General features: G+C 61.6%; 2 protein-coding genes across 2 annotated transcripts in view; one reads left to right on the forward strand and one right to left on the reverse strand.

Annotated features, from left to right (window-relative positions):
• The window catches only part of OARD1 (O-acyl-ADP-ribose deacylase 1), a 357,380-nt gene that overhangs the window by 215,802 nt on the left and 120,431 nt on the right, over positions 1-21,147 (reverse strand). The window lies entirely within an intron of this gene.
• The window catches only part of FOXP4 (forkhead box P4), a 64,589-nt gene that overhangs the window by 29,632 nt on the left and 13,810 nt on the right, over positions 1-21,147 (forward strand). The window contains exons 3-5 of the mRNA XM_082494553.1: positions 4,868-4,957; positions 13,880-14,002; positions 16,037-16,123. Of these exons, the coding sequence (XP_082350679.1) occupies positions 4,868-4,957; positions 13,880-14,002; positions 16,037-16,123 (300 nt within the window). The remainder of the gene's footprint in view (positions 1-4,867; positions 4,958-13,879; positions 14,003-16,036; positions 16,124-21,147) is intronic.

Genomic DNA, 21,147 nt, shown 5'->3' on the forward strand with positions numbered 1-21,147 from the left:
GGAAGAAATTCTTCCCTGTGAGGGTGGTGAGCCCCTGGCGCAGGGTGCCCCGAGAAGCTGTGGCTGCCCCATCCCTGGGGGTGCTCAAGGCCGGGTTGGACGGGGCTGGGAGCAACCGGGGCTGGGGGGGGGTGTCCCTGCCCGGGGCAGGGGGTGCAGCACAATGATTTTCAAGGTCCCTTCCAACCCAAACCATTCTACGAGTCTCTGATTCCATAATCCCCCGCTACGTTGGGTGGCAGCCGGAATGACGGGCGGCTGCTTCCCCGCTGGAGGACAAGATGCTTTTATCGGAAGTTGCGGGGGAGGGGGGGGGGGGGGGGAGAATCCGGCCTTGGTTTCTCCAGCGAGTTGGAGGGGTTCGGTGTTCGGCGAGCATCCTTGGGTACCCCCGAGCATCCTTGGGTACCCCGAGAGCCCCCTTCCCCGCTGGGGAAACCTCCGCTGCCTCCGGGCAGGGCGCGTGCTGTCGGGACAGAGCCTTTGGGGTTAATCCCAGGCTGGGGGGGAGGGGGGGGATTATCGACCCCATCCCAGCACACACCTTCCAGCATCTCTTCGTGCTCGGTCTTCTGCAGCATCGCTGCGAGTAGCGTCACGCCGGGCCGGCGTGGAGAGGTGCTGAGCCTGGGGGAGGCTTTTCCTCCAACGCGCAAAGAACTCGTCCGAACGACTTTTCAGTTTTTTGGTTGCCTTTAAAAATACTTGTTTAGAAACCAGGATAGCTCCGGACTACTTTGTATTTCTGCCGTAGAACTGTGGTGCTGCCTGGTCAGAGAAACAGCACAAAGCGCACCAAGAAACTGGTGAAACCTTGTCCGAGATTTTGCACTTTAGTTTTAGTGTTTAAAAAAGGAAAAAAAAAAAAAAAAAGGCGAGCAACTAAAATAATTAAATATGAGCAAAATCCCAGCAGGTTAAAAGCTTTCCTACCCCGGGCACGGCCCTACCAGGGTAGGGAGCTTTGGGTTGTTGCCCTGAACTGATGTTTTATACGCCCACGCGTAGCTTGGGGTAGTTGTGGGCCACCTCCAGCAAAGTTCGGGGTCACCATCCTCTTCCTCAGCCCTGGAACCTGTTGCTGCTGCTGCTCTTGGGGAGGGCAAAGCCAAACGGCATCAGCTCTTGACGTAAGTGTCTGAGACATTACAAACTTTTTTAATGGGATAATTTGCTGATCAAAGGGAGCCATCCAGGAGCATGATGAATCTGACACAACCCATTCGTTCCTAATTACGGGTAACGTGCTAATGACTCTTGAATAACGCCATGCAGCAGGATGCAATTTAAAAAAAAAAAAAAAAAAAATATCATTTTTTCTCCGGTTCACAGAGCCGGGAGGTGAAAGCCCATCCACTCCCACGGGGAGACTTTCTTCCTTCTGCTTTCGCCTCTCCTCAGCCCTCAGGAGAGGCTGTGGGCGACGTTCTCCTTTGCTCATCCCTACGGAAAGGCTTTCTCCTCCCAGCACCTGGGCTGCTCCTCCTGCCCCGCGGGGTGGGGGTAACCGGTGCAGATAACGGGGGGCTCTGCATCCCAAAATTCGATTCTCGGGGCTCCACCGGCCTTGTGCAGCCGCGCAACAGGTTGGCCGAGCCGGGCGCTGGCAGCGGAGCATCCTTCATTCGCGGGCTGGGCTGAATTTAGGCTTAAGTGGAAATCACTGTTGGGGGTGGGGGGAGGGAGGGAGGGGGCAGCTCCGGGGCGCTGGCAGGGAGGCCGCTGTGTGCAATTGTAAGGCTATGTCATTTATTTCTTTTTTTTTCTCCACCCCCCCCCCCCCCAACCTCTAAATCTTGTAATTTCGTGCTTCAGAGCACAACAAAGTGAGAGAGCCAGCGGGGAGTGAATTAAATTCCCCCCTGAGAGGCAGCGCGGGGTGGGCGGCCGGCGGCGGGGCTGAGCCGGGCACTGGGGACGTGGTGGCACCCGCGGGCCAGCCGATATTTGGGTTTAGAAAGAGAGATTCTGGGAGAAGTCCTGCTTAGCGCTTTGCCTGGCTGCTGGCACTATGTCGCTTCCGGTTTTCCCCACTTTTCTGTATTTTTCCATACCTGCTGCAGTGATTTTTTTGGGCCGGGGCAGGGACGTGCCCTCGCCAGGTCACCTCTGTGAGGTGGTCCTTGCAAAGAGCGGAGGAATTTCACCTGCTGCAGATGGAGAAAGCAAATCCGTGTCAAACAGACATGTGGAAAAATAGGTAAAGCTCGGGCAGGCGCTGTGCGCGCACAGGATGCAGCCGGTGGTCCAGCGCCCGTCCTCGGGTGGGTGGGTGGGCGCCGTGGACCCGCCGGCTCTGCTGCACGCTGGTGCTGAGCAGCCGTCGATTGAATGCCTCCACCCTTGGCTTTTAACCGGAATTACTGTTTTCATTTCAAAAAAAAAAAAAAAAAAAAAAGTAATTAAAATATCAGACCTTGAGTTGTCATAACTGTCACACGGTTTTTGCGTTCGCATTACCGACGCACATCTATTACTGTTAATAACGGGGAAATAACGTGCCCACGGAGGAACGTGCCTGGGAACGCTGGGGCTGTGTTGGCGCTGGGACGCGGACCGTGGGCTCGTGCCGTCAGCGATTCCCGGCGGCGCGGTGCGGCGCCAGGTTTTATCCTCAAGGATTCTATTTTTTTAAGCGTTCGGATCCAGTGAGTTTGTAAGTTGGTGGTCACGCAGGCTTTGAGCATCGCCGGCCGGGGGTGGCGGGGAAGAGGCGGTGGGCACGGGGCAGCTCGGGGTGCGCCCGCGCTGGGCACACCGGGCTGTGGCCGTCCCTCGCGGGAGCGTAGCGTTGGGATCCCGTCGGCTTTCGAAGCTCGAGGGCTTTGGACTTTCTCGGCGCTGTTTGGGTCCCGCGCACGGCGACAGACCCGGCAGGGCAGAGGGTGCCCCGCGCTGCCTCCGGGGCACAGCTGTTGGGTTTGGGGCCCTTGCTATGAAACGATAATTGGGTTTTATTTTTTTTTTTTTTCAATAAAATAAGGCTGCGTCTACTACTAAACCCTCAGCTCACAGCCTCCAGATTTAGCAGCAACTTCAAAAAGCCCTCTCCTTTTGCAAGTGCGCTTCTAAGGGCCCTCCACGTGCAAGGAGGGAGGCGGTCGCGTGGATTTATCCGCAAAACCAAAAAAAGCGGTGCGGCCGGGACATCCTTTGCTTTACAGCTGTTGCATACAGTCTTCCCGAGCAACCTCCTGCGGGGAGGGGCACGAAACGGGACCTTTTGATGAAAACGTAGGTAACGGGTCCTCAAGGATGCTCCGTTGAGGCACTGGCGCCGGCTGCCGCGGGCGCTCCTTGCTTCGCAGAGGTTCCATACAGGGCGGGTGGGCTGGAGCGGTGTACGGAGGTGCAGCCACGCCGCGGGCGATGCCGTTCGGGTTTGCGAGCGGATTTGGCAGGGAGGGACGGAGAGGCGGCGGGCGGGCTCGGGGGCTTTCTTCTTTATAGCTGGAAATGCGGAGCATTAACAAGCGGCCCTTTCTCGGGGCGGGCGGCCGCCGCCGGGAAGCCGAGACGGTGATTTACGGCCGGGGCGATGACAGCCGGGGGAACCCGCGTGCCGCTGGCGGCACCGCCGAGCCGGGCGCTGACCCCTAACGCAGACCCGGCCCGCGGGCAGGGCTACAATGCCTTGGTTGTTCAGTTACGTACCCCCTAAAAAAAAAAAAAAAAAAAAAAATTAAGAAAAATTCTCTTAAGTGCAAAACTAAGGAGCGTAGGAGGAAGCGGGTCTGGGAGCAGCAGCCGGGTACCGCGGGGTTGTTTTTCTTGGGGTTTTATTCCCTCTGCCGGCTCTCAGCTCCTGAATGAAGCTCCTTTTCTCGGCTCGGCCGCGCTCCGGTGCTCCCCCTCGGCGGCGCTCGCCCGTGACCGGCCGGCGCTCCTCCCGGCTCGCCCGCGCTCCTCGCTCATCCTTGTTTCTTTGCAAGATTTCCCTTAATTTCACCTACTTTCTTCAGCTGCCAACACTGCTGTGCGCGGCTCGCTTAGGGTTGCTCGTGCCCGCGTGTGTTTCCGCACCTGTTTTCTATCGGTTTATGTTGGTTTCTCCCTCTTTTGCCTGTTGTGCCGCTTCCCAGTGAGACACCCTCATCCCTGCAAGCAAACTCAAGGAAAGCCGTAACTCTTTCTAGGCAAACACCCATAAAAATAAGCAGGTTTCATCTTGGGCACATGTACAAGTTGCTAAACTCCTCCTACATCGCCGGAATCTCCGCGCGGACGCGGTCATGGATTATTAATTCAGGGTGTAATCCTGCCCGACCCAAATCTGGGCAGAGACTGGGACTTTTGGGGGCTCCAGCGTGACGATCGGCTGTAAAATTAAATATACACGGTGCCTTTAGACACAAGGGGTGTCAGCTGCAGCAAAAACATAGTGGTGGCTCCGTGCGAGGCTGGAATAAATCAGCCGGGAGCTGGTCCCTCCGGCAGCCCCCCCCCCCCGGCCGCAGGTTGGGCTCCGGTTGTGCCGGGACTGGGGGTGACCTCCCTGAAAACCTCCCGGAGGATGAAGAAGTTGGACCTGGTGACTTGCTGAAGATGCGTTGGGGGTTTTTGGAAGAGGGCAGCATTGCCCCCAGGTCCCCGTGGCCCAGCTCTGGGCGAGGTGGGGGGCGGGGAGAGCAGTGGCATGTAATGGGATGTACTGGTCATACTGGTGTGGCGGGAGAGAGCAGGCAAGGAGCGCTGCCTTCCTTGTGCATCGCTCCCACCCCATGAATCAAACCCGTGGAGAGCCAGTCCGGCCGGCCCCGCGTCTGGGCGCTGGTCAGGGGAAGCGTGCTCGGTGGACGAGGAGGAGGAGGAGGAGGAGGAGGAGGGCAGCCTTCCTCCTGCCCACCCCGCTGTGTCTCTTTTGCAGGCTCTCCAGGTGGCACGCCAGTTCCTGCTGCAGCAGGCCACGGGGCTGAGCTCCCCCAGCAGCAATGAGGGCAAGCAGCCGGCCGTGCAGGTGAGCCCCGAGGACGTACGCGCGTGTGTCCCCCCGTGTGTGTCCGTGTGTCCCCATCACCCCCTTTTCGGGAAGGGCTCGGCTGCAGAATGACGCTGTGGGAAAGTGCGCATGCAAACACACGTCACCTCCATCTTTGGGATGGCCAAAGCCACCAGGAGCCCACAGAGGGTTAAATCCCCCATAAACCTCCAGAGATGTACTGGGGACAGAGGTTGGAGGGGTTTTCTGTGGCCGCCGTCTGCGCTGACACGGTGGGGAAGGGCGATGCCGACTCCAGGCAGGGTGAGGACCAGGGAGAGAAGGTCACCGTGTGCCACCATACCTTGGGACAGCCTTTGGGATAGAGAGGTGCGGGTTTTCCCAGGGTCGGGGCAGGATTTGTGCCGGGTGCTGTGAGCAGAGCTGGATAAGGGATGGTTCCTCGGGGCTGGATAAGGGATGGTCCCTCAGGGCCAGAGCCAGGGCAGGTCTCCAGCGTGGGACAGCCGCTGGGACAGGACAAAGTCCCATCTGGGATGGGGTTTTGTGGCACTGGCAGGAAAACGGGGCTTTGGGTGGATGCAGCACCCTTGGGTGGCATCCTGCTCCCTCTGGGGAGGGGGGTCCTCCCCTTTGCTGCCCTCCTCCGCTGAAGGAAAGGGGCAGAAAATGGAAGGAAAAGGGGCAGAAGAGGGGTGTGAGCCTGGGGAGAGGGAGGCAGAAAGAAGCAAAGCCCGAGCGATGGAAAGTGACAATTTAAATAGCTGTGCGGAGGGGCTCTCCCTTCAGGCTAATTAAATTTATCGGAGAACAGCAGGTTACCTTATTAGAGCCACGTGGGTTTAATTAACAAAGGAAAGTAATTAGCACAAGCGCTCTCAGAGCTGGAGGTCCTGCCTATGCCAGGCTGAGCCGGCGCGGCAGCGGGAGGGCGGCGAGAGCCGGGGCTGGGACGGGCAATCGCCGCCTCGGTGAGCCGCGGCACGGCTGAACCTCCGCTGGCACCACGTGCCGTCCCGGTGCTGCCGGTACCGGGGTGGGCTCATGGGGACCACGGGAGCCCGGAACACCCCCCCCCCCCCCGGCTGCCCCGCTGCGGGAGGTGGGGGAAGCGGCAGCCGGGTACGAGCAGGGGGAATTAGTCAGGGCTTCTGCGGCACAAACAGGCGGCTTTTTCCAGCGGTGCTCGCAGGAAGGAAGTGCAGTCACTGCATGGAAAATGTCTGCGAAGGACAAAGGCAGCGAGGGTGAAGTCAGATTCCGGTAACCGGCGCCTCGCCTCCCCTCCTTCTCCTGCCTGCACTCCTCCTCTTCTCCTGCCTGCACTCCTTCTGCCTGCACTCCTTCTGCCTGCACTCCTTCTGCCTGCACTCCTCCTCTTCTTCTGCCTGCACTCCTTCTGCCTGCACTCCTCCTCTTCTTCTGCCTGCACTCCTTCTGCCTGCACTCCTCCTCTTCTCCTGCCTGCACTCCTCTTCTCCTGCCTGCACTCCTTCTCCTGCCTGCACTCCTCCTCTTCTCCTGCCTGCACTCCTTCTCTTCTCCTGCCTGCACTCCTCCTCTTCTCCTGCCCGCACTCCTCCTCTTCTCCTGCCTGCACTCCTCCTCTTCTCCTGCCTGCACTCCTCCTCTTCTCCTGCCTGCACTCCTCCTCTTCTCCTGCCTGCACTCCTCCTCTTCTCCTGCCTGCACTCCTCCTCTTCTCCTGCCTGCACTCCTTCTCTTCTCCTGCCTGCACTCCTCCTCTTCTCCTGCCTGCACTCCTTCTCTTCTCCTGCCTGCACTCCTCCTCTTCTCCTGCCTGCACTCCTTCTGCCTGCACTCCTCCTCTTCTCCTGCCTGCACTCCTCCTGCCTGCACTCCTTCTCCTGCCTGTCCCTTACTGCTCTCTCCGCCGCTTCCCCCGGCCGCAGTGCACGCGCGCTTCGCTCGCTCCCCGCTCGCTCCCCATCCCATTCCCCCCTTCTCGGCTGCTTTCTCGCCTCCCCTCCCTGCCCATCTGGCCGGCGGCTTTGCCGGAGCCAACTGGATCTGCCTTCCTCTCTCCCCTCCTCCCTTTTTTTTTTGCGTTGCGAAAAGACTTGTGAAAGTTGTAGACGTGAGTCAGAAATAGCTCATAACTCAGCAGCGACCGGCCTCTTCCTCCCCCCCCGGCCCCGCCAGCCCGGCCGGCAGCTGGAGCGAGATCTGACCGAGGGGAGATAGAGGATTAAGCAGACTCCTTTGAAAGGAAGTTTATCTAACGGCAGCGTGGTGTGGATGAGACTGGCCAGGACGGCTGGAGGAGGAGGAGGAGGAGGAGGAGGAGGAGGAGGAAGGCTGGGTCCCAGTGCAGCAGCCCCTGGCTGGGGTGGGAGAGAGGGGGGAGCGCGGCGGGAGCGGGGGCGTTCGTTGCAGCGTTTGGGACCCGGGGTGCCCTCGCCGTTCCAGCCCGGACCCCCACCGGCTTTGCCTGCGGTGGCGCAGCTGCCCCGCAGCCCCCGGGGGCTGGATTTCCACATCACCGGGGGGTCTGGAAAGGGGGATGTCCCAAATCGGGAGGATCCTGAGTCCCCCGGGAGCATCCCAGGGGTGCCGCGGGTGCTCGCCGACACGCTGCGTTCGCGGCCCCCTGCCACCTTGCTGATGGGGACGGGACGTTTCTGGGGCGCCGAGCCAGCGGGGACATTACTGACAGGCGGTGACGGCGTGCCCTTAAAAACAAACAAGGAGCTGCTGGGGTTGATGGGATCTCGGAGGGGTTTTTCTGGAGTATGAGCCCTTTCTCCCCCCCGATACGTGGAGGGGTGTGTGGAGAGCCTCAGCTGCGTCTAAAAATGCCAAAGAAACCCACCCTTGAAACATTTTTAAATGGTTTTATTTCTTTGCAACTTTAAAACTGTTCGAAACTTGGCGGATGCTGACAAAGTGTCGCGTTTGAGGACTTTTGCTGCAGACGTCGCGCCTGACGCTCCTCTCCTGCCGGTCGGGAGCAGCGGATCCCCCCGGGATGCTGTCGGCACGGGGAGATGCTGTGGCATGTGAGGTGCTGGAGCGCGTTTGGAAAGGCAGCGGGGAGTCTGTCCGTGCCCCGTATTTTCGCTGCTGGGCCGTTTCTGGCTCGGCGGCACCGCTGAGTCGTGGGGTGCCCTTCTTGGGGTCCCTTCCCCAGCTCGGCCCCCGGAGCCGGGGGTCTCCAGGCCTTCGGCGGGAGCAACTGGCTGAGGTTAAAAAGCCTCAGAAACGGGAGAGGGGCTGAAGGGCGCCGAGGGAAGGGGAGAGGAGTTTGGAGCAAACTGCGGGAAATTGCTTTTCTTTTGTCTGCTGCGGCGGAGAGGGCAGCGGAGCGGAAAAGTGTATTTTGTTGATTTGAAACTTGAGTGAAATGGGTAATGAAGACAGATCAATACCAGTCCTTCTGCGTTCCCTCTCCAGGAAAAAAATACAGCAGCCCGTCCGTCTTGGCTCGCGCGGCGCTAGATTTTTCCATTTGAACTCGCAGCACCACCGTCCATCCCCGCTCCCCCCCTCATCCTTCCCGGAGCCCCCGGCTCTGCCAGCCCCTGCCGCCGCCGCCGCCATCCCGCTCCGCGCTGCCTGCTGCCGCCACGCCGCTTCGGCTTAACGGAGGAGCAAAGGAGTCGCTCCAATCCCTGCAGATTCCACCGGCGTGACGAGCCGTGCCAGCACCCCGTGCCCGCGGGGGTGACGTTGCCCCCCGGGGATGCTGCCCGGGCGATGCTCGGGGGCAGCGGCTCACCCCGAGCCGTGGCAGGGCCGTGGCACGGAAGGGACCACCGGGCCATCGAGCGCTCCAGCTCGCCGTCGCCTCTCCCGTGAGCATCCCCCCAACCCGCTCCCTTTCAGCTTTCAGCCACTCGCAGCCCAATTACGCGCGATTAGTGCCTCCCCGGCGGGGCGCGCCGCGCTAACGAGGACGCACGTCGGGTTGAACACGCGGGGGATTGATTCCTCCTTTTCTTTGCGTGCAGCGGAACAGGGGAGGGCTGGTTGTCCTCCGCACGGATACGCCGGCACCCACTCGCCTGCTCACCCCGTGCTGCTGCCCTCCTCCTGCCACCACCGCCCGGGGCAATTACTCCTTTGGCGTTAAAGCTGTTCAAAGAATTCATAAAATAACCCCACAGCCTCAAAACCCGGCCCGGCACGCGGAGCCGAAGCTCCATTGCAAATCCAGGCTTGGGTTCTCCTCAGACCCTGCGTAGGTTGTGGTCCGTCGTCTCTGTCCCATCTCGGTAAGACCCAGACGCAGCGTGGTGGGAGCGGAGGGGGGGTCGGAGCAGTGTTTGGGTGGTCCTGTGCCACCCAGTAAAGTGCATATATAACCGTGGCCGGGTTACACCGATGTGAGCGGCATCACCGCCTGGCCCCGGGCGTTTGAAGCTCTTGCAGACGGTGGGAGCCAGCTGGATGCCGGAGCTCGCCCAGGGATGCTGAGCGCGGGAGGGGACGCGGGGATGCGCCTGCGTGCTTCGGCTGGGCTCGAAGCGAAAGGTTTGCGGTGCTCCAGCAGCAGCAGTGAGAAGTGGGTGCTCGGGGAGGGATTTGCTCATCCCCCGCCCCTAAAAACAGCAGATCTGAAGCTGTTCTTGGTGATGATTGCTTCCCCGCTTCTATTCCCAGCTCCCCGCCGCCCTTGCCAACCCTCCTCGGTTTGTTTCTGTTGGTTTTGGAATTGAAAAGGGTGTTTAAAAAAAAAAAAAAAAAAAAAAGAAAAACAGCACAAACATGTTTGCTGTTGTTTCTAATTGGGAGTTGAGACCTGAGATTAGATCGGAGACAAGGTTGCGCAGTGCCTTGGGCTCTGTGGGATGCACCGAGCACCCCAGGTGACTGGTGTGAGGTTTGCTCGTCCCGGCGTCCCCAGAGCCCTCACCGGTCAGTGGGGACAGCGGGGACGAGGTCGGGGCTGTGCCTGCCCTGGCACGGGAGCTTGGACGTGTGGCTTTAGGCGTGGACCTGGAGATGCTCCTTCCCGTAGCAGTGGCAATGCGCTCCCCCCGGCTCCCCGGGGACACGGCAGCTCCTGCGGCAACCTCCCGGCGTGGGTGACGGCGCGGCTGGGAGGTGAAGGTCGGTGCAGGGATGCTTTGAGGCTGAGCAAACCGCAGGCTTGCTCACACGCCCCGGGCTGATGGGGGATGTCCCGGCTCCCGCGCTGTGCCAAGCCGGCTGTCCCGGGGGTCAGGAGGGCGGCCGTCCCTCTGATGGCAGCCCCGCGGCGCTGGGAGCCAAGCCCGGCTGTCGGGCCGTGGCTTTCCCCGCTCTGCCTCGTGGCTGGGAGTTGCAATCCGCTTCCCGTAACAAAAAAAAAAAAAAAAACCTAAGAAAGATTTAAATAAAAGCATCGCTCCCCCATCCTGCTGCGTTACGCCCGGCCAAATCCTGTTTCGCTCAGCCGGCTTTGGCAGAGTTGCTCCGGGCTTACGCCGAGCGCCGAGTTTCCCCTGTAATACCCGTCTCGTTTTCCACCCGCTGCCTGATGAGCCGCGTCCACCCCATCCTCTGGCACGGAGGGATTACAACCGGGACCGCCTGGAAAATCACCCCCTCGAGAGATCCCGCTCGCCGGTGGGAGCCGCAGCGCCGGGGCTTTCTGGGAGGCAGCCGGAGCTGTTAGTAAGCAGTTTTGCGGAGTGGCAGCCGGCCAAGGAGTGAGTCAAACCCTTCCTGGCCGGGTGGCTGGCAGATGCCAGCTCGTGACGCGCCGGCCGGGGACCGGCGGCTGCCGCGGGGGCGGGCTGCTGGGACCGGCTTCCCCAGGGGGTTCTGCTGGGTGCGCTGCGACCGCCGCGTGCGAGGACGGTCGCCGGCGGCTCTGGCGCCTCGGAGGGACTTTGCTGCGGGGTGGATGGGATGGAGAGGACACAGCTGGGTGTCCCTAACCCCTCGTTGCCCCCCTGCGCCGCTCTGCTCGGCGCCCTTTGGCTCTCACTTGTGTTGGAGCTGAGCTTAGAGGGGGACTTTTGCCCGAAGTCACCCCGTTATCCAGAGGCGCCAGGCTGGCCGCGTCCCCTGCCGCGGGGAAGCTTGTGTGCCGGTGGCCGCTGAGTGCCGCGGCTGCGTGCGAAGGGGCTGAACGGTCCTGGGGGGCCACACCGCGCCGTCCCCCTCCCCGTTAGATCGGCTGCCGGCGGGTGCCCCCCCGGGGGCTCTCGGCCGGGCTTGGGCCAGACGTTTCTGTCCCCGTCTCTTTTTACCGGCGCAGCAGCTGTCACCGTCCCCGGCGGAGGCGGCTGGGGCTGACACCGGAGCCCGCGGCGGAGGACCGCAGCACCGCGGTTTGCTGCCCCGCGCCGGGCTCGAGCCGGCAGCGCCCTGCAGCCTCCCCGGCGCGGGCGGTGAATGGCCGCAGCGGGAGCAAAACTTGCTGTATATGGGATTTTCCCCTTTCACTGAAGCAAGTTCCTTCCCTCCCTGGAAGCCTTAGCCGGGAGGGGGACGTTTCCCATGCTGGGGGAATACTCTTCGTGCGGCTTCAGCACGCGTTGGGGCTCAGGGAGGCGGCGAAGCCCAAATGCCCCTTTCAGGAGCCGCCACCGGTTCACCCCGTTCGCACCTCACCCCCTCGCGAAGCCGCCGCCATTTCCCCGTGTCAGCTCCGCATCCGGGCGCGGAAGAAAAAAACCCATTTAATGCAGACAAAGGTTGTATGAAAATATAATTCTGCTTTTGTTAGCAGCCATCAAACTCTAAAAAGCGTCACTTTTGTTTTCTTGTAACATTGTGAAAACCTCGTGTCGGATCGAGAGCTGGGGCCCTCTCGACTAATCGCCTCTCCTTTGTGTTTTTAGATTATAGGGGCAATTAGTGTTGTCAAAACCTCTGGCAATTCTCTTTGCTCTTGACAGGGTGTCAGTCCGCTGGGCGAGAAATGGAAGGTGTTATAACTCTCCGGTAATTAGGATGCCTCCGATTTGAAAATGCCAGCAAACGTGTACGAGAGGCCGTGGCGGCGGTGGGGGCGGGGAGGCCGCCCGGAATGGGGGATGCGGATGAGCAATTAATTAGGGGCTCTCATTCCGAGCACGTTGCCAGCTGATGAATTGGCAAAGAGAAATTAGCAGGATGCTTAGCTCCCGGGCGAGCGGGCGCGCGCCCCGCTCGCTCTCGCCCGGCCGTCCCCGCGAGGAGCTGCCCTCCTTCCCAGATGTTCGCCGAGGGCTTTGCACAGCTGGCTGCGAGCACCTGAGCGCCCAAACGCCAGCTCTTGGTAGGGACTGGTGCTGCTGGGGGTGCCGGGGGCTCTCCTGGCTCTCTGTCGGGCATCGGCGGGTGCCGGAGCGCTGGCAGGGCTTTGCGGCTCTGGGCTGGGGATGCTCCTGCCTCCGCCGGAGCCCTCCACCGCCAGCCCAGCCGGCGCGGTCGCAGGCGCCCCAGCGGCAGCCCTTGGGTGTGAACACGCAGCAATTAATCAATAACTCCGACACGAAGGCAGCTTGGGGGGGGGGAATCGCCGGCGACAAATGAAACTCTGCCCGCCTGCGACGCCTCCCTCCAGCAAAATGCCTGAGTAAACAGATAAGCCTTCGCAATCTCCCTTGAAGGTCAGCGTGCTCCGGCACAGCCGGACACCTGCCATGGACGGGAGGGACTGCACGGGGCCGCCCCCGGGGTCCTGTCCCCGCTCCGTGTCCCAGCAGGATGGCCGGAGGGAGGAGGCAGCCCCCAGGGTGGGCAGCAGGTCCAGACTGGGGAGTCTGGACATCACTGGGGGACCTGGACGGGAGGGGCTGGCCGGTACTGGGCTCTCATTTGGACTTTGGTGGGTGCTCTGGAGCCGGTTGCTTTGTTTCTCTGTCCTTTGGTCTCTGAGGTCCCAGGACCTGTGAGTCAGGGGATGAGAAGTGGTCTGCTTTGGATCAAATTTGGGTCCTCGGCTTGCGTGGGGAGCCTGGCTCGGGCTCTGCCGCGTCCCACGTGCTGAGGAGTTGCCCCTTCCTGGTGTCCCCTTGAAGAGCCCGAGGCTACGGGGCAGGGGCAGGGACAGGCAGGCTTCTGCTGGTGGCTCACCAGTTCTCCTGCTCCTGACCAGCAGCGCTGATCTGCTTTCCTAGGAAAAGGGAGCATCCAGGAAGGATTCTGAAATTACAGCAGAGCCGTAACCCTGCCCGGAGCCTTGGGAAGGGCGTTGGGCTGGTGGGATTGGCAAAGGGCTGGGACAAGGCGGCTCTGGATGGCCGTGGTTGGGAAGGCAGCGTTGCTCCACCTGGGCAGGACCAGCGGGGCTGGGATCCATCACCGACACCTTCTCCGGTGCTTTGCCGTGGGGTGTGGACCCGTGTTATGATAACCAAAGGCAGGGGGGTTGGCGGGGTTTCTTAGCCCTCTCTCCACTTGGCATGGTAATTATGTGAGTTACTGGTGTCAACTGGAGGTAAAACTTTGATGTGTCTATGGAAAACCTGGTAACCTCTTCCTCCGCGCTCTGCTTTGCAAAGTTATTTGGGTGATCGGTATCTTCCCCGCTTCCCTTGGCGTTTCCCTCCTCCCTGCCCCCGCCGGGACCCCGAGGGGAGGAGCGGTGCCCGGCACCTTTCCCGTGCTCGCAGGAGGGGAGGGAGCCGTGGTTTGGAGCTGGCTGCCCGCGTGCCGCTGGCTCCTCTCAATGCCTAATTTCTCCAGCTAAATTGCATTTCAAGAAGACGCCGCAGGCAGAGAGCATCCTGCCCGCAGGGTGTGGGGAGCTCACGGTTTAGGAAGCCTCATCCCGGTGCCAGCTGCACCACGGGGCATCTCCGTGCCATCGCCATGTCCCCAGCGGTGGCCTCGGCATGCCAGGACAGACTGGTGGCCAAGGTCTTGACCAGAAGGTGACACAGGCATGGGGGGCGTGGAGGATGCCCCGGGAGAGCCTGGGGGGTGGGAGGCTGTCAGCATTTGGGGAGGGTTTTCCAGGGTTGGAATTGGGAGTGGTGACGGTGTCCTTCCTCTCCGCAGGTCCCCGTGTCCGTGGCCATGATGTCCCCGCAGATGATCACGCCGCAGCAGATGCAGCAGATCCTCTCGCCGCCCCAGCTCCAGGCCCTCCTGCAGCAGCAGCAGGCGATAATGCTGCAACAGGTAACGCTGGTCCTGGGCTGCCCACGCACCGTCCGGATCCGGCCAAGCCATTTCCCACCCGTGTCCGTGAATGCTGGAGCTTGTTGGGGACAGTCAGATAGATCCTTTCCTCCGCGGGCTCCCGTGTTCCCCCCATATTTCCTTGGGGATTCCCAGCACGTCCAGCACCAAGGGGTGCAAAGAGCTGCGGGTGCTAACGGTGCTGGCAGAGCCGCGTGCTGCTGCCCTGAGTCAGGGTCTCAAAGCCCAGGAAGCTCCTGCACGAGGGCTGGTTTGGGGCTGCCCAGCTCCTGGGGAGAGCTGGGGTCAGGGTTGGATGCTCTCGGACCCCGAGCAGAGTCCCCGCGGTCTCTGCCTGGGCTGTGGGGCAGGTGCCCGGGTCCGGCTGCAGACCTGCGCGCGTGGGTTTGTTTCTCACGGCCCCACTTGGCTTTTCCCGAATGCTCAGTCAAATGTAGAACGAGCGGGGAGGGGGGGGGAAGAAGAAAAAAAAAAAAAAAAAAGAAAGAAAAGGAGAAGGAAAAATAAAACCAAACCTCAACTCCGAAACAAAACAGGTCTGCTTGGGTAAACAGCTCCCGCCGGCGGGAGGGAGAGAAGGAGAAATCCCACAAGCATCCTCCACACCCTTCCTCCTGCCTCCAGTACCTGTTTACTCCAAACAGGCTGATAAGGATTCAAGGTTGGCCCCAGGGAAAGAACAAAGGGTAAACACTACCCTGGGTGGGTCCTACTCCCGAGCCTCTTTGGAGCCGGATAAAGAAACACGTTTGACTGCAAATTAAACAACCCAGGCCGGAATAGCTCGCATTCTCCACCAGAAGAAAACCAAACATCACACCTCTCACCCCTGACCCAATGTTCCCGCAGCCTCGCTCGACCATGTTGCAGAGACCTGGCTTTGATTGGCTTTCGGGTAAACACCCAGCCTTTCCAAACCTGTTCGCCGACAGAAAAAGCAAAGTTGCTGCTGTCAGCGCTGTCAGCCCCGAGCTGATAAAGCCTTCCCGGCATCCAAAGGGGCATTCCTGAGCCGCCGCCGTCGCCCCTGCGCGGGGTACGGGGCTCGCTGACCTCCCCGTGCCTCTGCTCCCCCCTCCCCGCGCCCGGCAAATCCATCACCAACAGTTTATTTAGGGGCCGGGGTGAGAACTGGTGTCAACGCCGGCAGGTCCCGGCGCTTACTCCAGCAGACCGGGACCTTCTTCGGTGGCTCATCGTGGGGCCGGGGTGTTTGTCTCTGTTTTACTGGCCCGGCAAACCCCTCTGTTCTGAGCGGGGCGCTGGGAGGAGCCGGGCTGCCTGCGCTTTCCCGTGGTGCCCACGGAGGGGGATGCAGGTCTGAGCCCCCGGCGCTCACGGGCTTGCACCGGCCAGACCGGGGGCCATGGCTGGTGCCGGCCCCTTCCCAGCCAGGAGCCCCCCCCCAGCTCTTGCAACGCTTGCCGGGGGTGTTTGGGGGTCAGACCGTGCCAAAAATGGGGTTTCTCTGCTGCTGAAACACTGGGTTACATGCCAGAGCGCCTGGACCACTTCTCTCCACGGGGTCATCCCCCTCCTGGTGTTTCACATCCCTCCATCGAACAACTGCCCCCCTCCAGGACAGCTGTAAAATCCCCGGGATGCACGGGAATTACTGAGCCGGGAAGGGGGGTGGGGGATGTTGTGACCGTCCTTCCTGGGGCCCCGCAAGGCAGAGGCTGCCGGACCAGCCGGTGGCAGAAGGCCAGGGCAACGTCCAGCATCAAAACCAGCGGCAGGTCGGGGCGTTGGTGGTGGTTGGGGGTTTTTACTGGCTGTGGGGATCCAGAGCCCTTCGGAGCCTGTGCCCAAGGCTCCTTCTGCAGCCGTGACTCCTTCGGCGGGGGCTTTTCCCCTTAACCTGCAGCCGAGAGCGCTGACGGCAGGGTGGCAGGAGCTGGCGTGGCGGTGGCATAGCCCGGTGCTGGGCACGGGGTAGTGCTGGGCAGGGAGACGCGAACTGGGTGTTTCTGCTGCTAACGCGAGCTGTTCCCCCCCCTCCGTCCCTCCCAGTTGCAGGAGTACTACAAGAAGCAACAGGAGCAGCTTCACCTGCAGCTATTGACACAGCAGCAAGCCGGAAAGCAGCAACCCAAAGAGGTGAGCTCATGCAGATGGGTTCTGGGCCATCAGATTTGGCTCCAAATAAAAGGGGGACCGGTGCAAAACAAGGGGTGTGTGTGAATCCCAGCACCCAGGGCAGCCGGTGGGGAGCCGGCGGGGATGAGGACACGAGGGCATCCTTCTCCCAGGGGGTGCTGGGGCGGCCGGTCTGGGTGCTGGGAGTTGTTCCACCTCCTTATCTGCGATCTGGCACGTGCGCCGAGCTGCGCCGTTCTCAGCGCCGCGTCCTTGTGGGCGCGTGTAGAAACTATGGGGCGGGTGTGGGGAGCGGTGGAGTCAGCGGGTGTGGGTTGGCAGTCGGGGCAGGTCACTGCACCCCAGGAGGGAGCGAAGTGTCCCCCAATCCTCCTCGTGGTGGGGGGCAGAGGGGGTTTGGCTCAGCCATTGCCCAGTGCAGTGGTCCTGCAGGCTCTCGGCGTGGGTCGGGTCGGGCAGCGCGGTGCCAGTTGAGCCGGCACGGTGGCACCCGGGCAAGTAGGGCCAACCCAGGTGGGGACCCAAACCAGGGCTTTTCCTGCCAGGAAGGGCGGTTCCGTAAAAACCCAAGCGCTGCGTGAAATAGCGGCGATGCCGGCAAAGGGCTTTTCCAGCAGGAGATGCTCCGGCGGGGGATGCTGTCAGCCCCCCATCACCGGGTTGGCAGCGGTGGGTCCTTTGCTGGGGAGGTGGCTGCCCGGTGGAGAAGCGTTTATGTGCATGCGATGGCATCAGTCTTGTGTAACTCCCTTTACCCGAGTGTTTTTACTGTCTTTTCCCACATTAACCCACTCCGAGGTGTTGTGGCTGTGTCGGCGATGCTCAGTTTTGGGGATGTGCCGGTGGCACAGAGGCTGGGGGTCAATCCCAACTGGCAGTGGGCAGACGGCACCGCTCCCTTCCTTTTCTTTATATATTTTTGCCCCTCTCTCTTCCCAGATTGGTGCGCACGGTACCCCCTGGGGGACATTTTGCACCGCTGTGCGTCTGTCGTCACTGCCCTCTGTATCGGGCATCCTTCCTTGGGCTCCCGGCGCGGAGGGAGGTGGTGCTGAGCCGCGCGGTCCCTGTCCCCGGCCGAGCATCGGTGGCAAGCAGGGGAATGGGATGCCGGGGCTGTGCATTGCAATCGCCCCTCCCAAAATCCGGCACCCTGATTTCCACTCATCCGTTCTCGGCACTTCGAAATTCAGCTGTCTTTTGAGGCAGAAAGCGTTTTTAGCCCAGACTGAGCGCTGGGGTGACCCCAGCGGGGGCTCGACGGCAAAGCACACGCCAGTGTCGGGAGAACAGGGTGGCTCGAGCGGCTCGGGGGCGGACCGGCACCCACTCGAGCCTTCGATAGACTTTGTCCCGGGCTTTCGTTGCGGGATGTTGGCGTATTTACGCAGCCTGCGCGGGGTCAGGCTTTATCGGAGCCATCTCCAGGAGCTGGAGTAGCTGCTCGTGCTCCAGGAACAGGGGAGGCATAAATCTGAGCTTCCTCAAGGACTTTCCTCTTGGCTGTGGCGATGTTATATTGCAGCAACGAACGAGGATATAATTAAGCTCTAACAAAGGGCTTGCTTAGCGGGCTCCTGGTTTAAAAAGCGCATGTTAACTTTTAATTAAATGGTACAGAGGAGACGAGAAATTTATCCGCTAAGAAAGTCTGAGTGGCCGGCGGGGGGGAAGAGGCAGCAGATGCTGCTAAAGGGGCTGCGCGTCCAGCTCCTTGGCAGCATCGTCAACCCACGGCCGGGAAAAACAGCGGGGGATTCCCTGCGATGGGGGTGTCACAGTGTTTCCCCTCCCCAGAACCCCCGGCCAGGCTTTGTGGGGTCGGCTTCACCCCATGAATTTAGGCAGCTGCTATTAATAAAGCCTGCGTTGGGCAGCAGGGCTTGCCCGCTGGGAACGGCGATGCCGTTGTTTCCCCCCGACGGCACGGGGAATAGCCGGCGTGTCTGGGATGCCGCCGCAGAGCCGCTCTTGGCCGGCACGGGCTCCTTCATGGAAATCCACGGCGGTATTTAATTACGGCCCCGCTGCAAGGTTTGTAAACCGAGCGCCTTCTGCTTTCCCTCCGCTTGATTTCAAGGACTTGCCTGGCTGTAATTGTATGTCGGCGGCTCGTCTGCGAGCGCGGAGGGGGATCAGCAGGTGGGGAACGGCTTTGTGCCACCGCCGCCGTGCCGGGAGCGGGTACCAGCATCTCGTGGAGGAGCAGCTCAGATCTCCCCAGCAGGAGCGGCGCGGGCGAAAGGTCCCCCGGCGGGTGCGGGGAAGGGGAGAGAGCAGGAAAAGAGGGAGCGCGGAGGATGGAAACGTGTCGGAAGCGGCTGTCGGCAGCGTCCTGTCCCAGAGGATGCGGGGGGTGCTCGGTGTCTGCGAGGGGCTGTGCCGCGGCCGGGGGGTGCGAGGAAGGGGCCGAGCGAGGCAGCTGACCCATGCATCCCGCCGGGATGGGGCTGAGCTGCAGCGTATCCCAGCCCATCCCGGAGCCTTTTCCTGCGTTAGGGTGTACAGGCGAAGCACCAGACCCCACCAGCATCGTGGGCACAGGCTGGGGGGGGGGAAGGAGCTGCGATCAGGGTTGGGATGGCTCCGGGCAGCCCCTCGCCCTCATGCCAAGCGGCAGCAAAGCCGGTGTTTGTCGTCCCGCTCTTTTCCCCGGGCACTTTGCCTCTCCAAGCTCAGTGCCCGGGTGCAGAGACCCCAATATCCCCCGGGGCTGAGGCCAGAGGGTCTCTGTGTGCCCCCAAAGCTGCTGGGAGGGGGGGAATGTTGTCCCTCTTCCAAGTCCAGCGGTGCAGGGGAGGGGGGGCGGCGGGGGGGGGCTCTGCCTGCCGCCTAACCTCAGTGTCAGCTTAATGAACTGCTCCTGTCAGTCCCGTGTGTCACGCCGAAACTCCTCCTGATGTGCTCATAAATCAAAGTGACGGCGGCTCTTACCCCGGTAGCTGCACCCAGTCATCTGCGTCTAATGTACGCCGAGCGCAGGCGAAGCGCCGGACCCCGAGCCCCCGCGCCGGGACAGGAGACGGGACTGGGGGAGGGGGTCACGGGGGCCAAATGCAGGATCTGGCCCTAACATGGAGCCAGCTCCTCTGGCTGGCACCGGAGAGTCCCCTCCGGGAGGGACTCAGCCGGCGTTCGCTGGGCTGGGGCTTGCCGAGGGGAGAGGAGCCGAGTGAGGTTCACGGGGTGATGGTCGGGGAGAGAGATTTTCGATAAAACTGGGGCTGAAATTCGGGCTCTCGCTGCCCTTCTCCAGAGCAGACTCTCGACTCGGAGCCCCCCGGGTGCCGTCGGGTAGGTCCACATGTGGGTAACACCTCTTCGCCCATCGCTCTCGGTGGTTTTGTCCCCGTGCAGTTTGTTGGCTGTGCCGTGTAGCGGTTGCTCTCTAGGGACCGGCAGATTGGCTTCTCCGGAGAGAAGCGGTCCTTGTATGAACTTAGCCGGGGCAGTTGTGCATCCGCCAGGGACCAGGACTCGTATTCCTGGGGCTGGTCCCTGTGTTCGTGGTCTGGTGACACTGGAAGGATGCGCAGGTGGATTTGAAGCACGTGAAGGTCTGGTTCAACGTGGACAGCATCGTTCCTGCCAGGACCGCAGATGGGTCAGGGCTGCCCAGTCCCCGGGGGGCTCGGGGGGGTCTGGCTCTGCTGGCCACGGCTCCGGGGACGCCGGGTCAGGAGAGCCCAGCCGGGCTACGAGGCGCAGGCGATGTGCCCCGGGGATCATCATGACTTCATCCGCTCCCAATTTCCTCCTGCTCCGCAGCCTGGAAGTGCAGTGAATGAGGCTGTGTTCAGGTGGAGCCCGGGCTTGCCCCGGGGCCCCCGGGGAGGGCGGTGGCGAAGCTGGGAAGAGGAGAAGCCCATCCCGTCCCATCCCATCCCATCCCATCCCAGTTCCTGTTTCTAACCAAGGCGAGGACATGCGTGTCCATCCTATGTGGTAGCAGAGCTTCCCCTGGCAGGGGACAGGGACACCGTGGGGGACAGCACTGCCTCTGTTAAGGCTCGGGCTCACATCCTGCTTTTTCCCCTCCATCGTGGTCCTACAGGGCCACTGGCTGCTCCGGTCCCGTGGCCTGAAGCCCTCCTGGCTCAGTGCCTTGCTCAGGAGTGAGGGTGAGCGTGGGGATTTCTCTTCGCTGAGCAGAAATTGGGTTGATTTGTGCCTTTATCTTCAAGTGTCAGAGGTGCAGGAGTGAGGCAAAGCCAGAGAGGATCCGGACCTGACTCTGGGGGGACAATTCTGCTGTGGCCAAGAGGTGGACAGGACAGAGACAAGTCCATACGTCCCTCTGAGGCTGAGAAACCAGATTTAAAGCCTTTTTGTGCCCAGCCAGGGCTCACAATTGAGTGTTGCGTTGCAGACGGTGGGGATTTCGCAGGGCCGTGCCTGGAGCCCATCCTCACCCTCTGTCTCACAAAGCCGCGGCCGAGCGTCAGCAGCACCTGCAGGGGACAGCCCGCGTCCCGCGGGGCCCGGGGTGCTGCTGCGGGTACTGCGGCACGTACGGATTCCAAACTAAGCCGCGAACAGGCTTTGCTGCGGAGAGTCTCTCAGCTGTTCCCTGTTGAGCTGAGAGCGAGATGCCGCCCCGGGGATCGTCGAGAGAGCGTGGTGGGGCCGTGCCGGGTCCCTGCTCCCCTGGGAGCACCGGGGACCTGAATCCCAGCGATGCCCAGACCCAGCCAGAAGGTTATAAACGAAGTACATTTCCTATTGCAAAGCTCTCGCGCTCATCAGTAAGAACACGGACGTGAAAATACTTCTTTTTTTGGCCAAGGAATGGGGCTGCGAAGTGTCCCCGCTCACGAGCGCAGCGGGTCGGGGGCTTGGCCGGTGTGCCTCGCCGAGGCGGGGGCTTGCTGTGCCCAGAGGGGCCCCGGTGCTTTTCTTACTGAGGATAACGGAGGTGCCGTGGAGGGGCCGGGGCTGCTGCCGGGGCCGGTTGGTGCGGCACAAGCAGCTCCCGCTGCCTGCCAGCCCGGCTCCTCGCAACCTGCAAACAACGTCTGGGCAAA

This window comes from Vanellus vanellus, assembly GCF_965231255.1.
Source record: "Vanellus vanellus genome assembly, chromosome: 23".
NCBI classification, from domain to species: Eukaryota; Metazoa; Chordata; class Aves; order Charadriiformes; family Charadriidae; genus Vanellus; species Vanellus vanellus.